General features: G+C 45.7%; 1 protein-coding gene and 1 non-coding gene across 2 annotated transcripts; both read right to left on the bottom strand.

The window, feature by feature from the left end:
• Positions 1-20,906, bottom strand: POM121L2 (POM121 transmembrane nucleoporin like 2). Its single transcript, XM_077885870.1, is given in 10 exon segments — positions 1-1,498; positions 1,500-1,645; positions 1,647-1,750; positions 1,753-1,896; positions 1,899-2,105; positions 2,108-2,525; positions 2,527-2,916; positions 2,919-3,371; positions 3,446-3,743; positions 20,665-20,906. Coding segments are annotated over 10 exon segments (3,900 nt in total).
• On the bottom strand, positions 18,204-18,276 carry TRNAK-UUU (transfer RNA lysine (anticodon UUU)). The gene has a single exon. It is a non-coding gene; the product is annotated as a tRNA-Lys (tRNA).
• Positions 20,907-23,161: the final 2,255 nt, after the last annotated feature.

Here is a 23,161-nt window from a genome sequence, read left to right as displayed (position 1 = left end):
CTATTTCTTGTGTGCATGATGCCTTCGGGAATGCCTTTGCTCCCGATTCTTTGGGGGTTTTGATATTGCACCAATGGAAAATGAAGAGGCTGATGATCTGAAAGGTCCTCTCCCAGGAGAACCCTGAGCAAGTGGAGAGGGCATCCCAAAGCCAAGGCTACTGTTAGTCTGTATTGGCCCAGGGACAGGCATGCCCTGAGCAAAGGGGGCCATGCAGGGGCCCCCAGACATAGTCTTTCTTGCAGAAATGCTGGCCCTCCCCACAACAAAAGGTGTGTTCTGGCTGGTCAGGCCTTGGGTGTTCTGGCTACAGCCTTTTCCAAAGGGTGTGATGGTACTAGTTGTCCCACTTGGCACTGCTCCAATGCTGAATGCTCCAGATTTGGAGCTCATGTCTGGGGCACTGATCCCAATCTCCCCACAGTCCATAGGGGTCACCAATCCCCCAAAGGCAAAAGGTCGTGGGGCTGTGCTGCTGAACACTGAACCACAAGCCCCATTCTGGTGGGTCTGGTAGACAACTCCAATATCAGTTGTACTAGGTTGACCAAAGGGAAAACCTGCTAGAGTACTGCCCAAATTTGGCAAGATGCTGGAAGGGATGTGAAAGGTGGAGGCTGAGGGTGTCAAACCCCCACAGGGTGACTGCGTGGTACTGCTGAAGGCTGGCTGAGATGGAGTTAGGGTTGAGGTTGGGGACACCACTGCAGAGTTTCCAAAAATGAAAGAGCTACTGAAGCTTGGGCCCAGGGCTGGTTGGAGGGCTCCTGGCTTCTGTCCACCTGTAGCCCTGAATGCTGGCTGGGAGGTGGCTCCTGGGGAGAGTGGGAAAGATGGCCTCGAGCCTGACCCCAAGGAAACGGCAAATGCTAAGGTTGGACTGGAGATGCTGGATGATAATGAGGGCTGGTTTGTGGTGACCAGGGCTGAGGCTGAAAGAGGATCACCCACACCCCGAAAATTTGCAGTGCTTTTATTTGGGGATATCTGGACAGCACTGGTAAGAACCTGGCTAAAGATGGTGACTGTGTGTACGGTGGGAATGGTAGCACGCTGCTGTGGTGGGAAGATGAAGCTTGTGTCTGGAGAGAAGCTGGCTCTGAAGGCACAGGCAGCCCCAAGAAGTAAAGTGTGGCAAGTAGAAGGGATGGAGTAAGTGCTGTCCATGGTACTGGTACTGACACCAAAATCCAAAGGCTGTGTGAAAGAAGAGTCTTTGGATGTGCTGCCTGGGGTGGTGGCCATGACTACAGAAGTCGTCTTGACCAGGCTATGGAGCAGATGGGTAGAAGTGGGAGGAGCTGGAGGAGAGGTTTGCTTGAAAGAGAAGTGAGCTATCCTGGGCAGAGTTTTCAGAGGTCCTAGGCCACCAAAGATAGGCTTGAAGGTGGGAGCGAAGACAGCTGGAGTTGAAGATGCTGCAGCCACCACAGAAGTGCTGGAATATAAGGAGCCTCTGATCTCACTGTAGGGTGGGGGCCCCCAAACAGGGCTCGATGTGTCCAGCAGAAGTTGCAGCAGGACATGAAGATGCAGGAAAATGGGGAGCTGGGCTACTCACTCCAAACAAAGTACTTTGCACAGGAAGTGTTGTTGTTGGTGGTGGTGGGGGGCATGGGAGTCCTAGGAGAGGGAGATGAGGGCCATGTGGCATCAGTGACTGGACAGGTGGGAGAAACTGGGGTCAGCAAGATGGATGTGGCTGTGGGATGTGAGTCTGAAGAAGTGCCCAGCAGGGGCCCTGACTGGTGCAGGGGAAGCCATGTGAAGACAGCAGCCTCCAGACCTCCAGAGGTGAATGGGCTACACTGACATCCTCCCCAGGAGGCTCCTGCCTGTCTGCTAAGCTTTCCATCTGTGGATTTGTGCCCTGGGTTGGAGCTGTGCCTGCAAGAGCACGGGAAGAGACAGCGAAGGCTGAGCAGCAGACCAAGTGTCAGAGCCAGAGTGGGTGGTGCCCTCAGGCGTCTCCTCTCTGGCTGGATTGCTCCACTGGAGTCTACCTTTTTTCCCTAAGGCCACATCCCCTTCAGGGTCTGCATCCCCTAGCTGGGCAGGTGGGGTCTGTGACAGCAGGTCCCCAGGGCTAGAGAAAAGCTGAGGCTCTGCAGACTTGGTTCCCCAGAAGCTGCTGGGAACTGGTCTGAGTACATCGGGACCAGAGAGTGAGAATGATGACCCTTGCCTTTCTTTTTTACAGGCCTTTCTGGTGGCTGCAGAGAGGCACTGGGAACACTTCTCTTCCAAGACTCAGAGAAAGCTTTAGAAGAGCTGTAGGAACTTGAGATTGCATTTCTCCTGGAGCCAAGGGGGCCACCTGTGCGTGTGCTGGCCAAGGAGTTCATGGAGGAGCAACTGGACCTCTTGTTCAAGCTGTGATCTGAGCTCCAGGAGTCGAGGCTTCTCTTCAGAGCCCCAGGCGTGGGCACAAAAGAAGTGAGGACTCCATTTTTCATCAGGGGCTTAAATGTGGATGGTCTGGCCTCGGGGACTCCTTCCCTTACCTGGCAAGCCCTGGGGACGCGGTGATTCTTCCAACCTGGCCCTCCCTTTCTTGCACTCTCTGAGGGCCCTCAGCACTGTCTCCTTGGCACATGGGTCTGGGGGCTTCTCCGAGGGTGAGGACCCTGCGGAGTCCCTCACCTCTGCTGGGGGGCTGGAGAGCAGCACTTTCGGCTTGGGAGGTGCTATCTTGATGGTCACCGGGCTGCACACGGCCCCGACGTGCCGCAGAGACCAGACAGTCCGCTGGAGGTAGCTCTCCCACCAGTCCGAGGGAAGGGGCCCCACAATGGAATCGGGGGCCCTCTCCATGGGAAAGCGCCTGCAAGACTCATTGGCCACCCACGCGGTGGGACTGGCAGGGTCGCAGTTTGGCCGCTTCCTCCCAGGTCTGTGCCGCAGGGCAGGGCAGGGCAGGCGCGATGGACTTGCCGAACCCGGTGGACCTGTTGAAGCGGCTGAGCCCGTCGGCGGTTCGGCGGCCTCCCGGTCTCGCCCGTGCGCACCTCTGGTGGCGACGACCGCGGGGACCCCAGCTTGCCCAGTAACTGGTCGGTTCCCGAGGTTTCTGGCTGACTCAGCCGGAGTCGGAGTGCGCCTTGTTCCGCGGACGGTTGAACCGGATCCCGGCGCAAGGAAAGTGCGCGGGTCTCGGGCGCTCGGCAGCCCCTTGGGGACCGGGGAGAGTGGCCGCCGCAGCTCCAGCAGCTCGCTGTGCGGTCCTGAGGCTTCAGCGCGGCGCCAGGCCTGTGCGCTCTCGGCGGCGGCGGCGGCGCGCGGGGGACCCGCCAGGAGGGAGCGCGCGGTCTCGCTGGTGCCCACAGCGCGGTCAGGGACTGTGCGGCCCGAGTCCCCGCGCCGTCCCCGAGCTGCAGTCGAGTTGCCGACGGGTCTCCAGCTCTGACTGCGGCCGCTCAGGGGTCCAGGCGTGCGGCCCCGGCACGGACGGGTCAGCCCGCAGGTTCCCCAGAGTCGGGGTGAGCCGTGAGGTCCCAGCCCCGCAGGGTGGGTGCTGGTGGCGCTCGGGGTGCGCAGGGCTGGAGACAGACCCGGGGCTCCGAGCGGCCTGCAACCCTGGACACCGAATTCGGGGATCGAGCTGACGTTTCCCTCGCTTCTCCTTTCCTGCCGCCTCTACGTTTTCGTCTCCAGGGCGGATCATCCGCCGGGAGGACGAGCTCCGAATGCTACGACCTCCCGGCCCGGTCCAGGGTCTTCCCGGGGTCCGAATCCTGGTCACCCTCCAATTGCAGGCGGGACGACAGGAGGACCCTGGAGAGGGCCCCAGAGCCGGGTGGCTCCGGGCGCAGCGAGTCTAGGGCTCTGTCGGGCCCGGCTAGGAGCAGGTCAGGACCGGGAGACACGCGTGAAAGACTGGAGGGACGCCCTCCTCCCAGGGCCGGATAGGTTCCCTCTCGAGTCCTTCGTGACTGTCTGTGGATGAATCTACTCCTGGAGTCTGCCCTCGGGAAAGAAAGATTCTCCGTGTTCCATTAAGTTAAAAGTACAAAAAGTACAAAGTCTCCGAATAAAAGACCCGAGGTACAGCCATTTCTGGACAAAGGAAAGGGCAGAAGTCTTGTGCTTTCCCAGAGCCCAGGCCCGAGGCTGCTCTCACTCTGCTGGGCGCCCAGAGGCCTGGGTCCTTCCAAATAGCGACTTTCGCAAGTGCTTTCCCGACGGTGTATGTGCCGCCAGCCTCTCTAGACTCCAACCCATCCTGAACCAGATGCCAGAGTCTCTTCTTCACAGACAAAGTGATCACAGGGTCAGCCCCAGGGCTCCCCAACCCCAGCGGATACTCGAGCCTCCATTACAGTTAACCCCGAAAGTTCCCTGGTGGCTTCCCCAGGAGGTAGAGAGAAGGGCGGTAGGACCCAGCACCAGGAGGTCAGCTGGGGGAGGGGAGCCCAGGGCAGGGACCGGGTAAAGACCCTGAGCCGGGGCTCTAATTAGTGTTCACTAGGCAGGCGAGGCAGGCAATGGGCCCTGGGAGAGCAGACAACCTGGGGGAAGATTCTGGCCACAGGACGAGAGTGGGTCCATGGGATGATTCTTTAAGAGAAAGTAAACATGGGCAGCCGGGGTGGCTCAGGTGTGGTCCTGGAGTCCTTCGCCACATCCGTTGGGCTCCCTGCATGGAGCCTGCTTGTGTCTCTGCCACTCTCTCACACACTCTCTCTCTCTCTGTCTCTCATGAATAAATAAAAAAAATCTTAAAAAAAAAAAGATTAACAGGAGAGAAGACATTCTCTTCTGTTTAAAAAAAAGAGGAAGTAAACATGAGAATAGCCAACATGTTCAAAAAATGGGACCTAGTTAAATAAATTATAGAATAGCCATAAGATAGAATAACAAAGACAAGGCAGACCTTTATATATCAACGTTTGTCTATGTCCATGATACATAAGATTTCTTTTTAACCCCATATAATTTTTAAGGTTTTAAAATGTATTTATTCATAAGAGACACACAGAGAGAGGCAGAGGGAGAAGCAGGCTCCCTGCGGGGGGGCCCAGGGTGGGACTTGATCCCCAGACCTGGGATCACCAACTGAGCCAAGAGCAGACACTCAACTACTGAGCTACCCAAGTGCCCCTCATATAATTTTAAATTTGTGTGAAAATATAGCTACAGATTTTTAGATAGAGATGTGGTCACAGAAGAAAGGAGGATATTGACCAAGTCATTAACATCATGGTTATGCCCCGTTTGGTACTGGAGTAGGTTTGGAAGGAATTATTTTTGGTTTTCCTGTATTATTTCATATTTTCTACAAGATTATATCTCCTAAAAAAATCAAACTATTTCCATTTTTAAAAAGAAAGATTAAAAAGGGGAAAAGGTTGGTTGCAAAGAAGGTGTATTTGAACTCAATGTTTGGAGCCAGGAAACGAGAAGGAGGCATTGCAAGAGTTCAGGAATCCAGTCAATGAGACCTAAGTAGGGATGTGGACTTTGATCCTGGACAAAGCCTTGCTAAGGTGCAGGGAGAATGAGAAGCGATAACAGAAGATGACTTTGAGCATTCTTGTATGCATGATGCTTGACAATAGTAACACTGAGTTGGGGGTTCCTGCCAATAAGGAAACAGAGAGCATCAAAAATCTTGGTGTTCAAAGAAAAAAAATGATCAATTGGACTTCATTAAAATTAAAAACTACTCTGCCCAAGACACTGTTAAGAGAATAAACCACAGACTGAGAGAAAATACTTGCAAAACCTATCTGATATAGACCTGGTATCGAAAATATACATAAAACTACCAAAACTCAGCTCCCCCATGCTGGTGTGTTCTCTCTCTTTAATAAATAAATAAAATCTTTTTAAAAAATGGGCAAAGGATCTGAATAGGTAAGTCGCCATAGAAGATATGCATATGGAAAGATGCTCTACATCAAACATCATGAGGGAATTGCAAATCCAAGCATCAATGAGATACCACTATACACAGATTAGAATGGCTACAATCCAGATACCGGCGACACCAAAAGTTGGTGAACATGCAGAGCAAAAGGAACTTTCATTCATTGCTGAGGGAAATGCGAAATGGTACAGCCGCTTTGGAAGATGGTTTGGCATTTTCTTATAAAATTAAACATAAAAAATAATAATAATAAATAAAATTAAACATAGCATTACCATGCCATCTGGCAATCACACTTCTAGGTATTTACTAAATGAGCTGAAAAGTTCTGTCCACACAAAAACCTGCACATGAATGTTTATGGAAGCTTTACTTAAAATTGCCAGGAATTGGAAGCAACCAAGAAATACTTCAAAATATGATAAACTCTGGCACACTCAGTACAGTGCCATATTATTCAGCACTAAACAGAAATGAGCTATCAAGTCATGTAAAGACCTGGAGGAACCTTAAATCTGTATTGCTACATGAACAAAACCAGTTTCAAGAGGCTACATACTCTGTGATTCCAACTACACGACAGTCTGGAAAACACAAAACTGTAGAGAGCAAATAGATAAGAGGTTTTGGGAAATGGGAAAATAGGTGGAGCACAGAGGATTTTATTCTATATGAAATGAGAATGGTGGATACATGACATTATGAATTTGGTAAAAAAGTATAGAATGTACAACAAAAAAGTGAACCCTAATGTAAACTATGGACTTTAATTAAATAGTAATGTATCAATATTGACTCATCAGTTGTGACAAATATCCCACACCAGTGCAAGATGTTGCTACGAGCAGAAACTAGGATTGGAAGTGGGGGGACTGGAGAGTATATGCAAACTTTCTGTACTTTCGGTTCAATTTTTCTGTAAATCTAAAATCGTTCATAAAAAAATAAAGTCTGCGGGCAGCCCCAGTGGCCCAGCGGTTTGGCGCAGCCTTCAGCCTGGGGTGTGATCCTGGAGACTGAGGATCGAGTCCTGTGTCAGGCTCCCTGCATGGAGCCTGCTTCTCTCCCTTTCCCTTTACCTGTGTCTCAGCCTCTCTGTCTTGAATAAATAAATGAAATCTTAAAAAAATAAAGTATGCTAATTTTAAAAATTGAAATAATTTTTCAATGCCTTGGAGCTTGGACTCCATGCCTCACTTCTCTTAAAATTGCACTTCTCTTAAAATTGCTCTGTGATGGGGTGCCTGAGTGGCACAGTAGTTGAGCATCTGCTTTTGGCTCAGGTTGTGATCCCAGGGTCCCCACAGGGGGAGCTTGCTTCTTCCTCTGCCTATGTCTCTGCCTCTCTTTCTGTGTCTCTCATGAATAAACGAATAAAATCTTTTTAAAAAGTTGCTCTGTGACTTGTACAATAGTGTCATAGTGTAAATCGCAAGTATGTCATTATTTTGTTATTTAAGTAAGTTAAGCACACATCCAGCACACTATCAGGTATGCAAGAAATTATGGCAATTTTTAACGGTCTTAGTCCACAACATTGACAAGCAGTTTAGTGTAGTTTAATTTACCCATCTGCCCTTCTGCATAACCTAGCCTCCCCCAGAATCTAGTGCTGGGGCCTTGGGGTGAACTCAGATTGCTTCTGAGAAGGCTGCCAGCAAATATGTTTTAAAGAACCAATTAAGGGTTGCTGTTACTGTGCCCACTACAATTGAGTGGCATGGCAGTGGAGGTAAGGAACGTGGAGGTAATGCACATGGTGGCTGGAAAATTATCTAAAGGCACAGGTTGCGGTGATGCTGGGTGGGCCCCGTAGAGAGAGACGGGGCGGGGGATCCCTGGGTGGCGCAGCGGTTTGGCACCTGCCTTTGGCCCAGGGCGGGATCCTGGAGACCCAGGATCGAATCCCACGTCGGGCTCCCGGTGCATGGAGCCTGCTTCTCCCTCTGCCTAAGTCTCTGCCTCTCTCTCTCTCTCTCTCTCTCTCTCTCTGTGACTATCATAAATAAATAAAAATAAAAAAATAAAAATAAAAAAAAAGAGAGACGGGGCGGGGTGCTGCCTAGGAAGATGACAGATGGTCTGTCAGGGCAGCTTCCAGAGGTGAGGATGGTAGAGACCCCAATGGCAGCCCTAGGGGAGAGGGAGGCTGAAAGTGGCCTGGGTGGGGGTGGGGAAGGAGTGAGGGATGGCTGGAGCATAAGGCAGATTCGGAGCAGGATAAAGCGGAAGGAGGCCAGACATAAAAGCAACGTGGAGGCAGGGAACGGGGTACAGCCATGCCCTCAGGCTCTGTCCTCTGACCCAAAGAGTCCTCTAAAAGAAGTGCCAGTTTCTGTATATAGAATGATGCTATTTACATTTTTAAAAAATTATATGTATTTTCAAAAAAAGTAAAATAAGCCAGTTTCTGCACTCAGGCCAGAAGAAACTGGTGGCTTCCTCTTCTTACCTCTTGGGACAGTACTGCTAGGAAGCCATGGTATTAGAAGACCAAAAAGGATCCCTAACAGCTGCAGGATAGTGGCTGCCACCCTGAGAGCTAAGACAACACAGGTGCCAGAGGCAGATCAGAAGCATCCAGCATCTGTAGAACATAAAATTTTGGAGGAAGGGAGCCAGATTCCTCAGGGTGGGTTGCTGGCCTGCTGTGCTGTGATTTCTCAGGTCTCTGATGAGGTTGGTTGGGGAAACAACCCCAGAAACTGGAAGAAGCAGTTGCTACTGGAACGTACTGTTGCTGCCAGAGTGAGAGCGTGCAGTCAGGATGATGGGATGGTGTGTGCAACAGGAACGGGGAACCAGCAGGATGGAGGACGTCCCAGTCCTCTAGCCTCCTCTAGAGCTCCCACTGGCACAGCCCAACTATAGGAGTACAGGATGGTTTGCAGTCCCATCTCCGGCTTTACAGAGCAGACTAAAGAAGTGTTAAAACACCATTAATATCAAGTTCAGAAACACCCGAATGACATATCTCTTGACACATAAATATGTGGCACATCTCTAAAGAACTGCAAAAGAACGATAAACCTAAAATAGCAATGACTCTGGATAGAAAGAAAAGATGAAAATGAGGAGAAAGATATCTGAGGCTCTAAGGCTGTTGGCAGTGTTTGATTTTGTAAGCCATACTGGGCAAATCTGTATGTTCGTTTTACTTTTTTTTATTTTTTTTTTAAGATTTAATTTATTTACTCATGAGACACACAGGAAGGCAGAGACATAGGCAGAGGGAGAAGCAGGCTCCATGCAGGGAGCCTGATGTGGGAACTCGATCCTGGGACTCCAGGATCACAACCTGGACCAAGGTAGATGTTCATCCGCTAAGCCACCAAGGCGTCCCTGTTTTACTTCTTGATATTGCATTTTTGAATAGTGTATGGTTTTATGCATTCAGATTTTCACAGTGAAATATACTGTATCATATTAAATCTTATGTTGTTGAAAACAATTAAAATGTTGCAAAAAATTTTAAATCTTAAGTCATCTTTTGCATACCAACTAATATAGGTACTGGAGATTCTAACAAAATTTGGAGGTTAGCTCATTGAAAGAAAAAACTTACAGCATTTCAGATTGCTTTTTAAAAAAAAAAACTCAGAAATATAAACCCACTCTAAATGTTTTGCTTTCATGGCAGTGTATGGAGGGGAAAAAATTCCCTGGGAAGCAGCAGTAAGGCCCATGTAAGCTCAAAGTTGTGTGTGGAAATCTGTCAGCTGAGTGAAGTTCTTAACTGCCTAATCTCCCCTAACCTCGTCTTGTAGCCCTGCCTGCAGCCCAGGGGGATCCAGTACTCCATGCACCTGCACCACTGCTGGTGAAAAAAGGGCATGTGTGCCCAGGTGTTAAGTTTGCGATTTTAATTAATGCTTATATTAAATTTGCTAGGAGGACGCAGCATCTGGAAAGCAATTCATGGCTATTCTGGAAACAGCTGAGCAATCTGCTCTCTGCAGAAGCACGTTTGCTGAGGATGACAAGTCACAACAGAGCCCAGCCTTCTCTATAAGTGGGGCGTGTGGTCTGGGGCTCCCCACACCTCGAAGGGGAGCACCCGCCTGCATTTATGTGTAGCGGGAACCTCCTTTGGTGAGTATTCTTCAGAGCCTTCTGCTCTCAAAATTTGATGGTGGTTAAAAGATTCTTGAAAGCTTTTCTTATTCTTACTTACAGCCAGCTTCCAGCTTCCGGAGTTTAGAAGGGACTCGTGTTTGGCTTACTGCTTTTGCTGCAGTTATCTTGAAATTCTTAATACTTTTTCATGAGAGGCCTTGTGCTTTCATCCTGCACTGGCGCTGCCGATGGGTTAGGCAACACAACCCTCATTGATTCACTCCTTTCCCAAATTAACGTACTTTATCCTCACATTTTTCTCTTCTAGTCTTTATTCTGTACCCATTTATTTCTTATTTAAGGCATTTTGCATACTTTCCAGATATTTTACATATTTTCTTTATGCTTTTTACAACAATTTGTGTGCAGAGTTCTTTCCCTTTTCCCTGTAACTAGATCTCTAACATCCCTTAAGTGCTTTAGCTTTTCCCTAATTTCACAAGTAGCTGTGTGCAACTTCTATTCTTCTTCCTCCTAATAGCCTTAAAAATTTTTTTTACACATAATTCTTCAAATTCTAGCATTCTCCTTTTTGATCAAGCTGTATCATCTTTGAACATCTCTCCCATTACTACAGAGTCTTTCTTTCTTTCTTTCTTTCTTTCTTTCTTTCTTTCTTTCTTTCTTTCTTTCTTTCTTTCTTCTTTCTTTCTTCCTTTTTAAAGATTTTATTTATTTATTTATGAAAGACACAGAGAGAGGCAGAGGGAGAAGCAGACTCCCTGCAGGGAGCCCATTGTGGGACTCCATCCCAGGACCCGGGGATCACTGCTGGAGCTGAAGGCTGATGCTCAACCACTGAGCCACTCAGGCGTCCCTACAGTGTCTATTTCTTATTTTACACTTTTCCTTCACTGATTTACACATTTCATTTTCTCTTTCTTCATCCTCACTCCTCCTCCTCAATTCCTTCCTTTCCCTCTTTGTGTTCATCCTCATATTAAATGTTTTATATTACTTTTTAATCCTTGTGTGTTAAGCAAGATTTCCAGTTTTATTTTAATAATGCTTTTAAGGGATCCCTGGGTGGCGCAGCGGTTTGGCGCCTGCCTTTGGCCCAGGGCGCGATCCTGGAGACCCCAGATCGAATCCCACATCGGGCTCCCGGTGCATGGAGCCTGCTTCTCCCTCTGCCTGTGTCTCTGCCTCTCTCTCTCTCTGTCTCTGTGACTATCATAAATAAATAAAAATTAAAAAATAATAATAATGCTTTTAATTATTCTTTAATTTTTTATATATTTATATTATTTAAAAATATATTTTTACTATATATATGTATATGTAATTTATATTATTTTAAAATATTTTACTATATATACAAGTATATGTATATATGTATACAGATGTATATTTATGTATACATATATAAATGTATATATATATGTGTGTGTCTAGAAATTCAGGTATTCTTTTTAAATCCTATATCTTTACTCTTTGCCTCTTTGCTTAATTTGTTTTTGTTTTTGATACTTCTCCTAAGTGTTTCAGACCATCATAATGCAAACATTGTGCTGTCGTACACACCCTATTTTCATATTGTTTTGTTACTTTACCTGCTTCATCATAAGCTTGTCTTTGGAGGATAAGTCAGAACAAATGGGGTGTGGAGAGAGAAAGAGAGACAGAGACAGAGAGATTTTAAGAAATTGACTCACCCAGTTGTGGGGATCGGCAAGTCCCAATCCTGCAGGGCAGGCCACTGAGCTAAAGACCCAGGGAAGAGCTGATATTACAATCCTGGTCCAAAGCCAGTCTGGGGCAGAATTTATTTACTGTTTTGATGACACCTACCACATTGTATAGGGCATTCTGATTTGCTCAAAATTACTGATTTCAATATTAACCTCATCTTAAAGATATCTTCATATAATATCCAGACTGGTTTGAGTTTTGTTTTGTTTTCAAGATTTTATTTACTTATTCATGACAGACACAGAGAAAGAGAGGCAGAGACACAGGCAAAGGGAGAAGTAGGCTCCCACGTCAACTGAAAGAATATTTCCAATTGCTCTTTTATCAGACACTCTTTTTATTGGATGGAAGACATTTTACAATTCTGGGAACTTCAGTCTGAGTTTGAGAATTGCCCACTAGGAGACAGCATGATTTCAAAGATGGCTGGGCCCAAATTAGAGGGCGATATGAAAGATCTACACAGTGGCTTTGGGGCTTATAACCTAATGAGTAAAATTCAGCAATGAGAAGCAAGTATAAGCTCTGTAGCAGAGGATGGTTTTTGATCCACGGACCTCTGGGTTATGGGCCCAGCACGCTTCCACTGCGCCACTCTGCTTGCTGTCCCAGTTTTCCTATCTATTCTGTTAATGATGAAGATCAATCACCTTTTCTGTGTTGAGAAAAAAATTTTTTTTTTCTGAATGTTTTCCTTTCTGATAGCTTTTGCCACCCTCCTTTCTTCCATGTGTCAGAGATCCGCTCTTTCACCACCAGGTGGCCGAGGGCCGTCTCTTCCGGGGCTGCGCTTTTCCAACCTGCCAAACAATGTCCAAGCTCGGGAAACTATTCTTTTTGTCCTTAATTTTGTTTATTCTTCTGGAGCTGCTCTTTGCTCAGAGAGCCGAGGAACAGCGCGCCGAGCAAAACTCCGGCGGAATCTGGAAGTCGTGGAGCCGACCCTGCTACTACCATCAATCAGAGAAGAAGCGTGTTGACCACCTCCCATGTTTCCTCCTTAAAAGTCTCATGGACCACCATTTGGATAAAATATATATATATATACGGTTATTTTTATTTGCTTGCAAGGGCACAGATTTTCACAAGGACGATGCTCCCGATTAGAAGGAATAAACCCAATTTATTGCTCAAATGATGATATGGAGGCCACAATTTCAGTTGGATCTCGTTTGGAACCGTTGTGACAGGCACACACACAGAAATTAAAAAATGTTAAGCTAATAAAGATATAAGCTTCCGTTTCCTGTGGCTTTTATCAGAGAGCAGAACTTGTTAGGACTTCTCGGAACACTAGACCTCGTGTGTCGCTGCCTCTGTGTTAGGTCCCAGGGCCCGTCTGGACAGCTGTACACCTCTCATCTTTACAAATGTCAAATTTTGCATGATGTGCAATAATGAATTCACTCATTCACAAGGCTGGGCCATGTTACTCCATTTCAGCGTCCGCAATTAAACTGAAGGAGCAGCCTCTGCAACGTTTTCCCTCCGGGGAGTGGTGAGCGCAGCGGCCAGCACAGCGACAGCCTTTCTCGGATTCCCAGCAGCGCGCAAAGCCCTCCCGGGGCAGAGCCGGGGCGGGCACACGCACTGCACAGCTCAGGCGGCCGGGGTGGGGCGGGGCGGGGGGGTGGGGCGCCCCTTCCCGGGGCGGAGCCCGGGCACAGGCAGCCTTCCCCGGGCAGAGCTGGGGCGCGCACCCCTTGCCCACCCAGCTGCTGCAGCTCAGGCCGCAGCCTGGGGAACCGGGCAGCTCCCCAAGACCAGCGTCCCTTGGCGGAAACAGACGAAGAAACACTGCTAGTCACCTCTGGGCCGATTTCGGATTTCCCTTGCTTCCAAGGAGGCTCTCATTTCAAATGGCCTTTAAATTTGGGCCTTCTTAAGGCAGTCCAGGTGGGATGGAGCTTCTGTTTAGCGAAGATTTCCTCGGGCCAAGACCAGGACAAGGATGGCCTTGAATTCAGATTTGTTTTCCCAGACTTGAGGTGAAAAAGGAGGGAGCCCAGAGACCGGAACCAGACCACGGACAGCTTGTTCCTCTTGAAGTAGAAACAGATGGACCTAGGCAGGGAAAGATACGGGAAAGGCTCGGAGCCAGGCTCCCATCAATCTCTGGGCTCCCATAAATCCCAAGGACACTGAGAGGCCCCAGAGTCAGGCTCCTACTCATCCCAAGGAAACAGAGATAAAGCAGCAAAGACAGAAAAACAAAAACAAAAACAACCACCAGGCTCCCTAGCTCCGAAATGCTAGGGAGTATCTCCCTTTGATGATTAGCAGTAATCACAAAAACTCACCAGACCCCAAAGCAGCCGTATGTCAATCACTCAGGACAGCACAAAGAAATCTCAAGGCCATGGGCTCCTTGGTTAGGTTCTCAATAAAAGGCTAACCCAAAAAAGCCTTCAGTGGCAGCCCTGTTGGGACCCCTTTTACTCCTGAGAGCTTTCTCTGTACCTGCTTAATAAACTTCTATGGCTTTATTCACTGTCCAAGATCCATTCTTCCACTCCATGAGAAGAACCAACCGGTCCTGCATCACTCTTAAGCCTCCAGGGAAACTCTGGATCCAAGTAAAGTGAACTTTAATTACTCCTTTCAGGCTTTTACCCTCCTAGGTCTTTTTTGTTCCAAGGAGATGCTGCCATCTTCAAAAGCATTCTCCCAAAAAGCAGTTTTCTTTCATACTTTTCTGACTGCAACTTGGAGTCAGAAATACATTTAAAATCACAATTCCATGCAGTATGCAAACAAATCTGTATCTATATAGAGAATATATCTAACTGGATCTGTCTCTATCTAGAGAGAGAGAAAAAAACCGAATACCACCAAACAATACTTTACCACTTGGGGTTTCTTCTGATATTTTCTATTCCCATTAGATTCTATTTCATTTATTAAAATACCAGTCTTGATCTTTTTTTTAAAAAAAATATATTGATTTTATGCTCAGGTCATGATTCCTGGATTCTGGGATGGAGTCCTGCATCAGGGTCACGGGTGGAGCCTGCTTCTCCCTCAGTCAATGCCTATATCTCTGCATCTCTCTGTGTGTCTCTCATGAATATTTAAAAAAAAAGAAAAGAAAAGAAAAGAAATCCTCTCTGATTCAGCTTTTTCCACATCTATCCTACACATGTGAGGTGGTTTCTTTTCGCCTTCACCTGCTGAAGAATTCTTGCACCCAACATACTGGATTCTCTACTTGGAGAATTCTTACCTCCTGTCTCTATAGAATTACTCCTGCCCTGGCCTTTGGTCATATGGCAGGACCAATGAATCCAAAGGCTTTAGATAGATGCCCTCCTTTCTCTGTGAATACCTCGAAGATATTTGTATATTAAGTTTCCCTTCCATTTTTCCTAGGATGAGTAATTGTTACCTTCCATTGCTATGTATGTGTATAGTTCAATTGTTCCCTGTCATTTTGTTGTATGTGTAATTTTTTTGTGTGTAACTACTACTGCAACCAAGTTACAAAGCTATTGCTTTACCCACAAAGATCTCTCTCCTGCTTTCTCTCCACCCACCACTCCCCATCATCCTTAACTCCTGTAACCACAAATCTGTTTCTCATCCCTCTAATGTCATTTTGAGGATGATATATACGAGAGATAAAAAAAAGTATGCGACCTTTGAAGATTGGCTTTTTTCATTTAGCACAATGCCCTTGAGATCCATCTAAATTGTTGCATACATTGGTAGTTCGTTCTTTTTTTTTTTTTTTTTAACTGTTGAGTTGTATTCCATGGAATAGATGTGTACCACCATTGGTTTAACCAATCACCTGCTGAGAAACCCATTTGTTATTTCTAGGTTTAGGCTATTACAAATAAAGCTTCTCTGAAAAATAATGTATGGTATTTGTGTAGACCTAAGTTTTCATTATTCCTAGGATAAATGCCTGAGAGTGGAATTGCTGGATTGTATAGTAAGTGTCATGTGTCACTTCTTTAAGAAACTGCCAAACTGCTTTCCCAAGTGGCTTCACCATTTCCCAAATGCCATCAGCCATGCGTGACAGATGCAGTTTCTCTGCATCCTTGCCAGCCATAGGCAATGTCAATCAAATAAAATTTGTTATTTTAACTCTTCTAACAGACGTGCAGTGATACTTCACCATGATCTTAATTCATACTTCCTAAATGACTAGTGATATTGAACATCTTTTCATGTGCCATTTGTATATCCTCTTTGGTGAAATGTCTTTTCATGTCTTCTGCCGATTTTTTAATTCATTGTTGTTTCAGTGTTGTGTTTGAGAGTTCTTTATATATTCTAGATATGAGTCTTTGCCAGATATGTGGTTTGCAAACATTTTCTCCCATCTGTAACTGACCTTTTAATCCTCTTAAGAGAGTACTTTGCAGAGCAACAGCTTTTAGTTTTGATGAAATTCAATTAGTCAAATTTGTCTTTTATGTTTGTGTTTTTGGTGTCACGTCTAAGACTCTCCAAGCCTGAAGTCCTCCAATATTATTTTTTTCTAAAACTTTTATAGTGGGATCCCTGGGTGGCGCAGCGGTTTAGCGCCTGACTTTGGTCCAGGGCGCCTGCCTTTGGCCCAGGGCGCGATTGAGTCCTACGTCGGGCCCTCGGTGCATGGGGCCTGCTTCTCCCTCTGCCTGTGTCTCTGCCTCTGTGTGTGTGTGACTATCATAAATAAATAAAAATTAAAAAATAAAACTTTTATAGTTTAATGTTTTACAGTAAATCTATCATTTCCAGTTAATTTTTAATGAAGTGTAGGTTTAGGTTGAGGTCATGCTTTTTTTGCCTATGGATATCAAATTTCTCCACCACCATTTTTTTTAAAAGACTAAGACTTTCATCTCTTCACTAAATTCCTTTTGTACTTCTGTTAAATATAACTTGGCTGTATTTGTATGTGATGATTTATGGTTTCTTTATACTGTTTCTTTGACTTATATGCCTATCCCTCTGCCAGTAATGCACAATCTTTACTACTGTGGCTGTAAAATAAGTCTTGAAATAATAGGAGTGATTTCTTCCACTTTGTATCTCTTTTTCTCAAAATTGTTTTAGTTATTCTAAATCATTTGACTTTCCATAGAAATTTTAAAGTAGTCATGTTTGTATCTAAAAAAAAAAAAAAAAACTCACCTGGATTTTTATAAGAATTATGTTAAACTGGGGATCCCTGGGTGGCGCAGCGGTTTGGCGCCTGCCTTTGGCCCAGGGCGCGATCCTGGAAACCTGGAATCGAATCCCACATCGGGCTCCCGGTGCATGGAGCCTGCTTCTCCCTCTGCCTGTGTCTCTGCCTCTCTCTCTCTCTCTGTGTGTGACTATCATAAATTAAAAAAAAAAAAAAAAAAAGAATTGTGTTAAACCTGTATCTAATTTTGAGAAGACTTGACATCTCTTAGGCTTCCAATCAGTGAACACAGAATATCGCTCTATTTATTTAGGTCTTGGATTTCTTTCATCAGCATTTTGTAGTTTTGTATTTTCCAGCATGTACATGTTCTGGTAGATTGGCATCTACGTTATTTTTTAAGCTATGTAAATGATACTGTATTTTTTTTTCTGAGGCCTACATGTTTATTGCTAGTGTATAGAAATAAAATTGCTTTTTGTATTTTGATCTTGTATTCTGAGACTTTGCTGAACATATGTATTAGTTCTAGGAGGTTTTTGTTTTAGGTTCCTTGGGATTTTTCTAGGTGAGCCATCTTCAAATGGAATGGAAAGTACAATCCCTAGGCAGAGAGGGAGGGGAAATGTGTATTTCTAGAGAAAGATACAATCCACTGAGCAATCAACTGCACACATCAGCTCACAATTGGCCAAAATAGTGGAAATGAATGACAAAGTGTCCCTGTGTTTCTGGGTAGGATGAATATTTCACCTAAGACCAAACTGCAGTATATGTCATGTAACTCCATACTAATGACATAGCTAGGGCTTGGCAGAGAGCTCTCCCCATCTGCCAGGTAGCTCAGTTGCAAAGGATTGCAAATCTAAAGGGCCTGGGTTTTGATACAGTGAACACTTCACTCAATAAATCTGGTTTCTAGTTCCTTTTCTAAAACTCCCTAGTCTAGAAGGATAGCTTTCCTATACACCATGGACTGTAAGTCTTTTGTACTGTATTCCTGGGGAAATCTCTATTAAAAAGTGCTAAAAAAAAAAAAAAGTGCTAAAGTTGGGGCGCCTGGGTGGCTCAGTGGTTGAGCATCTGCCTTTGGCTCAAATCATGATCCCTGGGTCCTGGGATGGAGTCCTGCATCAGGCTCCCCTCAGGAAGCCTGCTGCTTCTCCCTCTGCTTATGCCTCTTTCTGTGTCTCTCGTGAATAAATGAATAAAAATCTTTTAAAAAAATAAGTGCTAAAGTCATCTTCTGCTTGGAATAGAGTAGTAAATCCTAGCTACTGGTTAAGGTTGATGGTAACTGACTTTTTGGTATTCTCTCACTCTAAACAGGTAAAAGTCAAACTCAAACTTCCTTCTTTGAAAGAAGCTGAGGACTCCCAGATCTAGGGAAGGTAAAGACCATGCTGCCTGGACAGGGACTTGAACCCTGGGCCCTCAGATTAAAAGTCTGATGCTCTGCCAACTGAGCTACCCAGGCTCAAGCTAAAAAGCCTTCTCCATATCTACAAAAAGGATCAAGCTTACTAGTGTGATCACTACATTCTTGCATTCATTCAGGAAAGGCAACCCAGCAGGTGTAACCTCTATAATCAATTCACCCAGCACTTGTTTATGTTTTCTGTAGGTAGGTAGAGTTTAAGTGGCATCAAGAAAACAATCCTTATTTGAGTACAGTTGTAAAAAGGGAAAATAAACAAAAGAAACCAACTGATTGCTCCCAATAAATATTTATGGAATGCTTAGCAAAATCTGCCAGCTTTTATTTACTGGGCACCAAGAAATAACCAAAAAGGACAGAAAGAGAAACAAAGAAACAATAAAATATAAATAAATAAATAAATAAATAAATAAATAAATAAATAAATAAAAAACCAAGAAAAGTGAAAGGGAACCAATGAAGAACAATGGTAAGAATCTGCCAATTTGGTAACATCTACCCATTTTTTTCTCCGTTCAAGAAAAAAGGTGAGTCATTAAAAAGGAAGGGAAATGTCTGGTGACTATGGATGGCCCTACATTGTCCAGTTCACTGGTGTTCTTGGCTCCTATAAAGAATTTTGACAACTTGGTATCCCTTTTGACATTGTTTGAGTGGACATGCAGCATTTTTCATCATATCTTTAAATTCTTTTTTTTTTTTTTTAAGATTTTGTTTATTTATCCATGAGAGACACAGAGAGAGAGGCAGAGACATAGATACGGGAGAGCAGGCTCCCACAGGGAGCCAGTTGCAGAACTCAATCCCAGGACCCAGGGATCAAGGCCTGAGCTGAAGGCAGATGCTCAACCACTGAGCCAACCAGGTGTCCCTTGTCATATCTTCAAATTCTTCTGAAGGTATTGTGACTTATATCACAGGAATCTAAAAAGTTTAGTAATTTAATACTTAGCAATATCCCTTGAGAACTAGAGGGAGGGAGAGAGACACAGAGAGACCCCTTCTTTAACCTTCTGTGGAAGATTTTACAATGATCCTTTATCTCCTTGAATTTGTTATTTCCATTCCATGTCTCCCATAGAATTTTATCCCAATACCATCATTTTTTATTTAGTCTTTCTTGATTCTCCTATGGACTTCTAGGCACCAAATACAGGTATAAACATTGAAATCTGCAGTTATTTCCTGTGATCCCAAATCTGTGTTAAAAATACTTCCCTGCTGGGGCACCTAGGTGACTAAATAGGTTAAGTGTCTGCCTTCAGCTCAGGCTCAGGTCATGATCCAGGGGTCCTGGGGTCAAGTCTCAGGGTGGGGCTCCTGCTCAGCGAGGTGCTTGCTTTCCCCTCTCCCTCGGCTCCTCCCCCACCCTCAGCTCCTGTGCTTTCTCTCTAAAATAAATAAAATGGTGGGTTTTTTTGTTGTTGTTTTGTTTTGCTTTGTTTTTGTTTTTTTGTTTTTTGTTTTAGTATATGTGCTGCCGAAATGAGCACTAAAATGGTTATTTTTTTTAAATGGTTATTTTTTTAAAAAATAAATACCTCTGTGGATTGGGTTAGATTTGCATCTACTTGTAGTGCAAAATAATAGATAATTTGAAGACACCCCCCAAAAAAGTAAATTAAAAAATTTGAAGACCCCCTTTGCTGGAAGATGTAATGGATGTGGATGTACAATTTGTTATGCTCCCCCTCCTTCCCCAACGAAATCCTGTAAGAGAGCACCTCAACTGAAGGAGGCATCTCTGACTCAGTATCTCCAGTTGTTCCCATTTTTTAGTAGATGTGCTGCCAAAGCGAGCACGCTCTCCAATTGTTCCCACACTGGGAATCCGCAAGGAGGGTAGTTCCGCACCCAGGACAGGGAGCCTCAGGCAAACGGGTGTTTGCAGAAATGCCTTCATTTACTACGCATAAGGATGAGATTTTTCCGAGGGGGGCGGGGGGGACATGGGATTTGGAGCTGTCCTTCCCTGGCAGACTGATTCCCAGAAGAATTTTAGAAAGGCTTTTCCTTAGGAAAGGTTAACCATGAAAGATCTAGAAATAGACTCAGTTAAGCTGTTTGCATACAGTTGAGCTGGAGTTTCGGTAAAACTCGCAGGAGAGGATGGCTCGGACTCGGTGACAGCTGGACCCCGCTGCTCCCCGCTGCGGGCAGATGCGTCCTCGCCAACCTTCAATCCCAGGATCGCAGTGAGTTTTTCCAATATGAAAATGGTTTCATTTCTTTCCCCCTAATCCATCTTTTTCCTTCGTCCTTCCTCGCTCATTCCTCGCTTTTCTTGGCTTTAAACCCGGTCCCCTGAAGAGCCAGGTGGTTCCGGCAGCCTCTCCGCGCTCCCGCCTGCCGGATCCGCCCCAGTGCAGCCCTGGAACCCGCTTTCCCGACCCTCGGGGCGCGCCCCAAGGACCCGCGCGCCCTCACCCCCGCCGGCCCTGCGGCCCCAGGCCACGGATGTCGCCTCGGATCCCACCGAAAACCGCCAAGACGCTTTTCTTTGCCTTCCAGAATCCGATTCCGATTGGGTAAGTGTGGATCGGGTCTGACAGGGACCAGGGCTTGCTGTGCTTGCACACAGGTTGTTTCCCGGCGGGTCTGCGGGCCAGGCTCCGGGCGGTCTGTCTGTCCCGCGGGCTGTGCGGCCGGAGCGCTCGGGACCGTGACATCCCCGCCGTGTCACGTCCTCCTGCTTTTCCACTTCGCAGGGGTGGCTGCCTTGGAATTCCTCCGCCTTTTTCCAGTGACCAGTTCTCCTTGTTCTTTAGATCTCAGTTCGGACGTTACCCCGACCTCCTCCTGAAAGCTTCTGCTGACTCAAAACTGGTTTTTGAAGCTCCTGGAATACACCCAGGATTTCTGAGATTATTTCAAGTTTATTAATAGCACTTATTACGTGCTATATTATAATTTTCTTGTAAATTCCTTCCCTAAACGTTAGCATGCTCAGGGGTCAATCCTTAAACACCACGCATATGGAAATGTCTCTTTTCATCTTGACCTGCTCCTTCAAACTCCACAGTCACTGATGCAACTGCTTTTGCCACAGGTATTTTATTTTATTTATTTTATTTAATTTAATTTAATTTTATTTTATTTTATTTTATTTTATTTTAGATTGTATTTATTTATTTGACACAGAGAGAGCACAAGCAGGGGGAGCAGCAGGGGCAGAGGGAGAAGCAGGCTCCCCACTGAGCAGGTAGCACTATGTGGGGCTTGATCCCAAGACACTGGGATCATGACCTGAGCTGAAGGCACACACTTAACCTACTGAGCGCCCCTCCACAGGTATTTTATACATAACATTGTCAAAAACGGAACTCCTGCTCTTTCCCCCACCCCAAAGGAGCTCCTCACCCATCCTCCCCATCTCAACAAGCAGCTGCTCCAGCCGTGCAGTTGTCTGTGGATTCTCCCTCCCCCTGGGATCCTAGATCCCATCCATCAGCCTCGCCCTTGAAGTGTATCCATTATCCATTATCCAACCTTTTCTTAACTATTTTCGTTGCCCTCACACTAGACATCTACCATCACCTCTTGCAGTTTTTGCAATAGACTCTTCACTGTGTTTCTATTTCTCTTTTCTGTCTATTTTCTAAATACGGAATTAGTGCAAAACTCTCCAAGGGCTCCCCTCTGATGCCAATATAAAAGCCAAAGTGTTTCTAGTGACTTGCACAGCCATCGCCTGCCCTATCCTCTCCCTGCATCCCTCTTCTCCAGCCACACAGCCTCCTGCTCATCCTTAGACAGTCAGCACAAGTCAGGCCTGCCCCAGCCTCAGGGCCTTTGCAGTCCCTGTGTGCTCTGCCTGGAAACACTTTTGTTTCTCCAAATAGGTTCCTCATTTCTTCCTGTCCTTTAGGATTATGTCAAATACCACCTTCTTGGGACACCTGGGTGGCTCCAGAGGTTGACCATCTGCCTTTGGCTCAGGGTGTGATCCTGTCCCGGGATCAAGTCCCACATGGGGCTCCTTGCAGGGAGCCTGCTTCTCCCTCTGCCTATGTCTGCTTTTCTCTCTCTGTATCTCTCATGAATAAATAAATAAAATCTTAAAAAAAAAAAAAAACAAGTATCACCTTCTCAGAGAAATCTTACCTGTTCAGCAAATTTAATTTTTTTTAAAAAAGTATTTATTTATTTATTCATGAGAGACACACAGAGAGAGGCAGAGACATAGGCAGAGGGAGAAGCAGGCTCCCAACAGGGAGCCTGATGCAGGACTTGATCCCAGGACCCCAGGATCATGACCTGAGCCAAAGGCAGATACTCAACTACTGAGCCGCCCAGGTGCCCCAGCAACTTTAAAATTTCAAAACACTTTTTAAGAAGTCATCCCTATTATCTTCCTCCTTTATTTTTTATTAGTACTTATACCATATATTTTAAAATTCATTTGTCTGAATTTCCCATTAGAAAGCAAAAATCCATGAAGACAGAGATGTTTGAACAAAACTATTGTCCCTGTATCTAAGGGAATATGTGTCATACAGCAGCTACTCGTTAACAGTTTGTTAAGTAAATGTTGAATGAATGGCCTACCAGCTACATAGGAAGCGCTCAGTAAACAAGTCTTCTGCAGGAGGATGGGTAAAAATTTCAGGAGCTTAACCCCGAAAGGGGACAGGAATGGTCTTTTCGTAGGTCAAGTGTTCTAGATTCTGTGTATACAGCTCCTGGTCACGTGTATAAATCTGAGTTACTAACTGTGAATCTTATGCCTAATTCTGTGGTCTGCCAAGCTAGTCAGTGTTTGAGGAGGTATCAAAGCTTGTGGTGGGACTTAGCACTTGATGTTCCTAGTCCCACCTGCTGGGCCACACGTGTTAACCTCTGTCATCATTAGTCCTTCCCCTTTCCAGACCTGTAGCTGCCCAGGAATAAAGCCTGACTCGTGAGCCACTGGTGCCAAAGGATG

Source organism: Canis aureus, chromosome 37 (genome assembly GCF_053574225.1).
Source record: "Canis aureus isolate CA01 chromosome 37, VMU_Caureus_v.1.0, whole genome shotgun sequence".
Classification (NCBI taxonomy): Eukaryota; Metazoa; Chordata; class Mammalia; order Carnivora; family Canidae; genus Canis; species Canis aureus.
The sequence above is the reverse complement of the archived record's forward strand: the minus strand, read 5'-3'. Positions and strand labels throughout refer to the sequence as shown.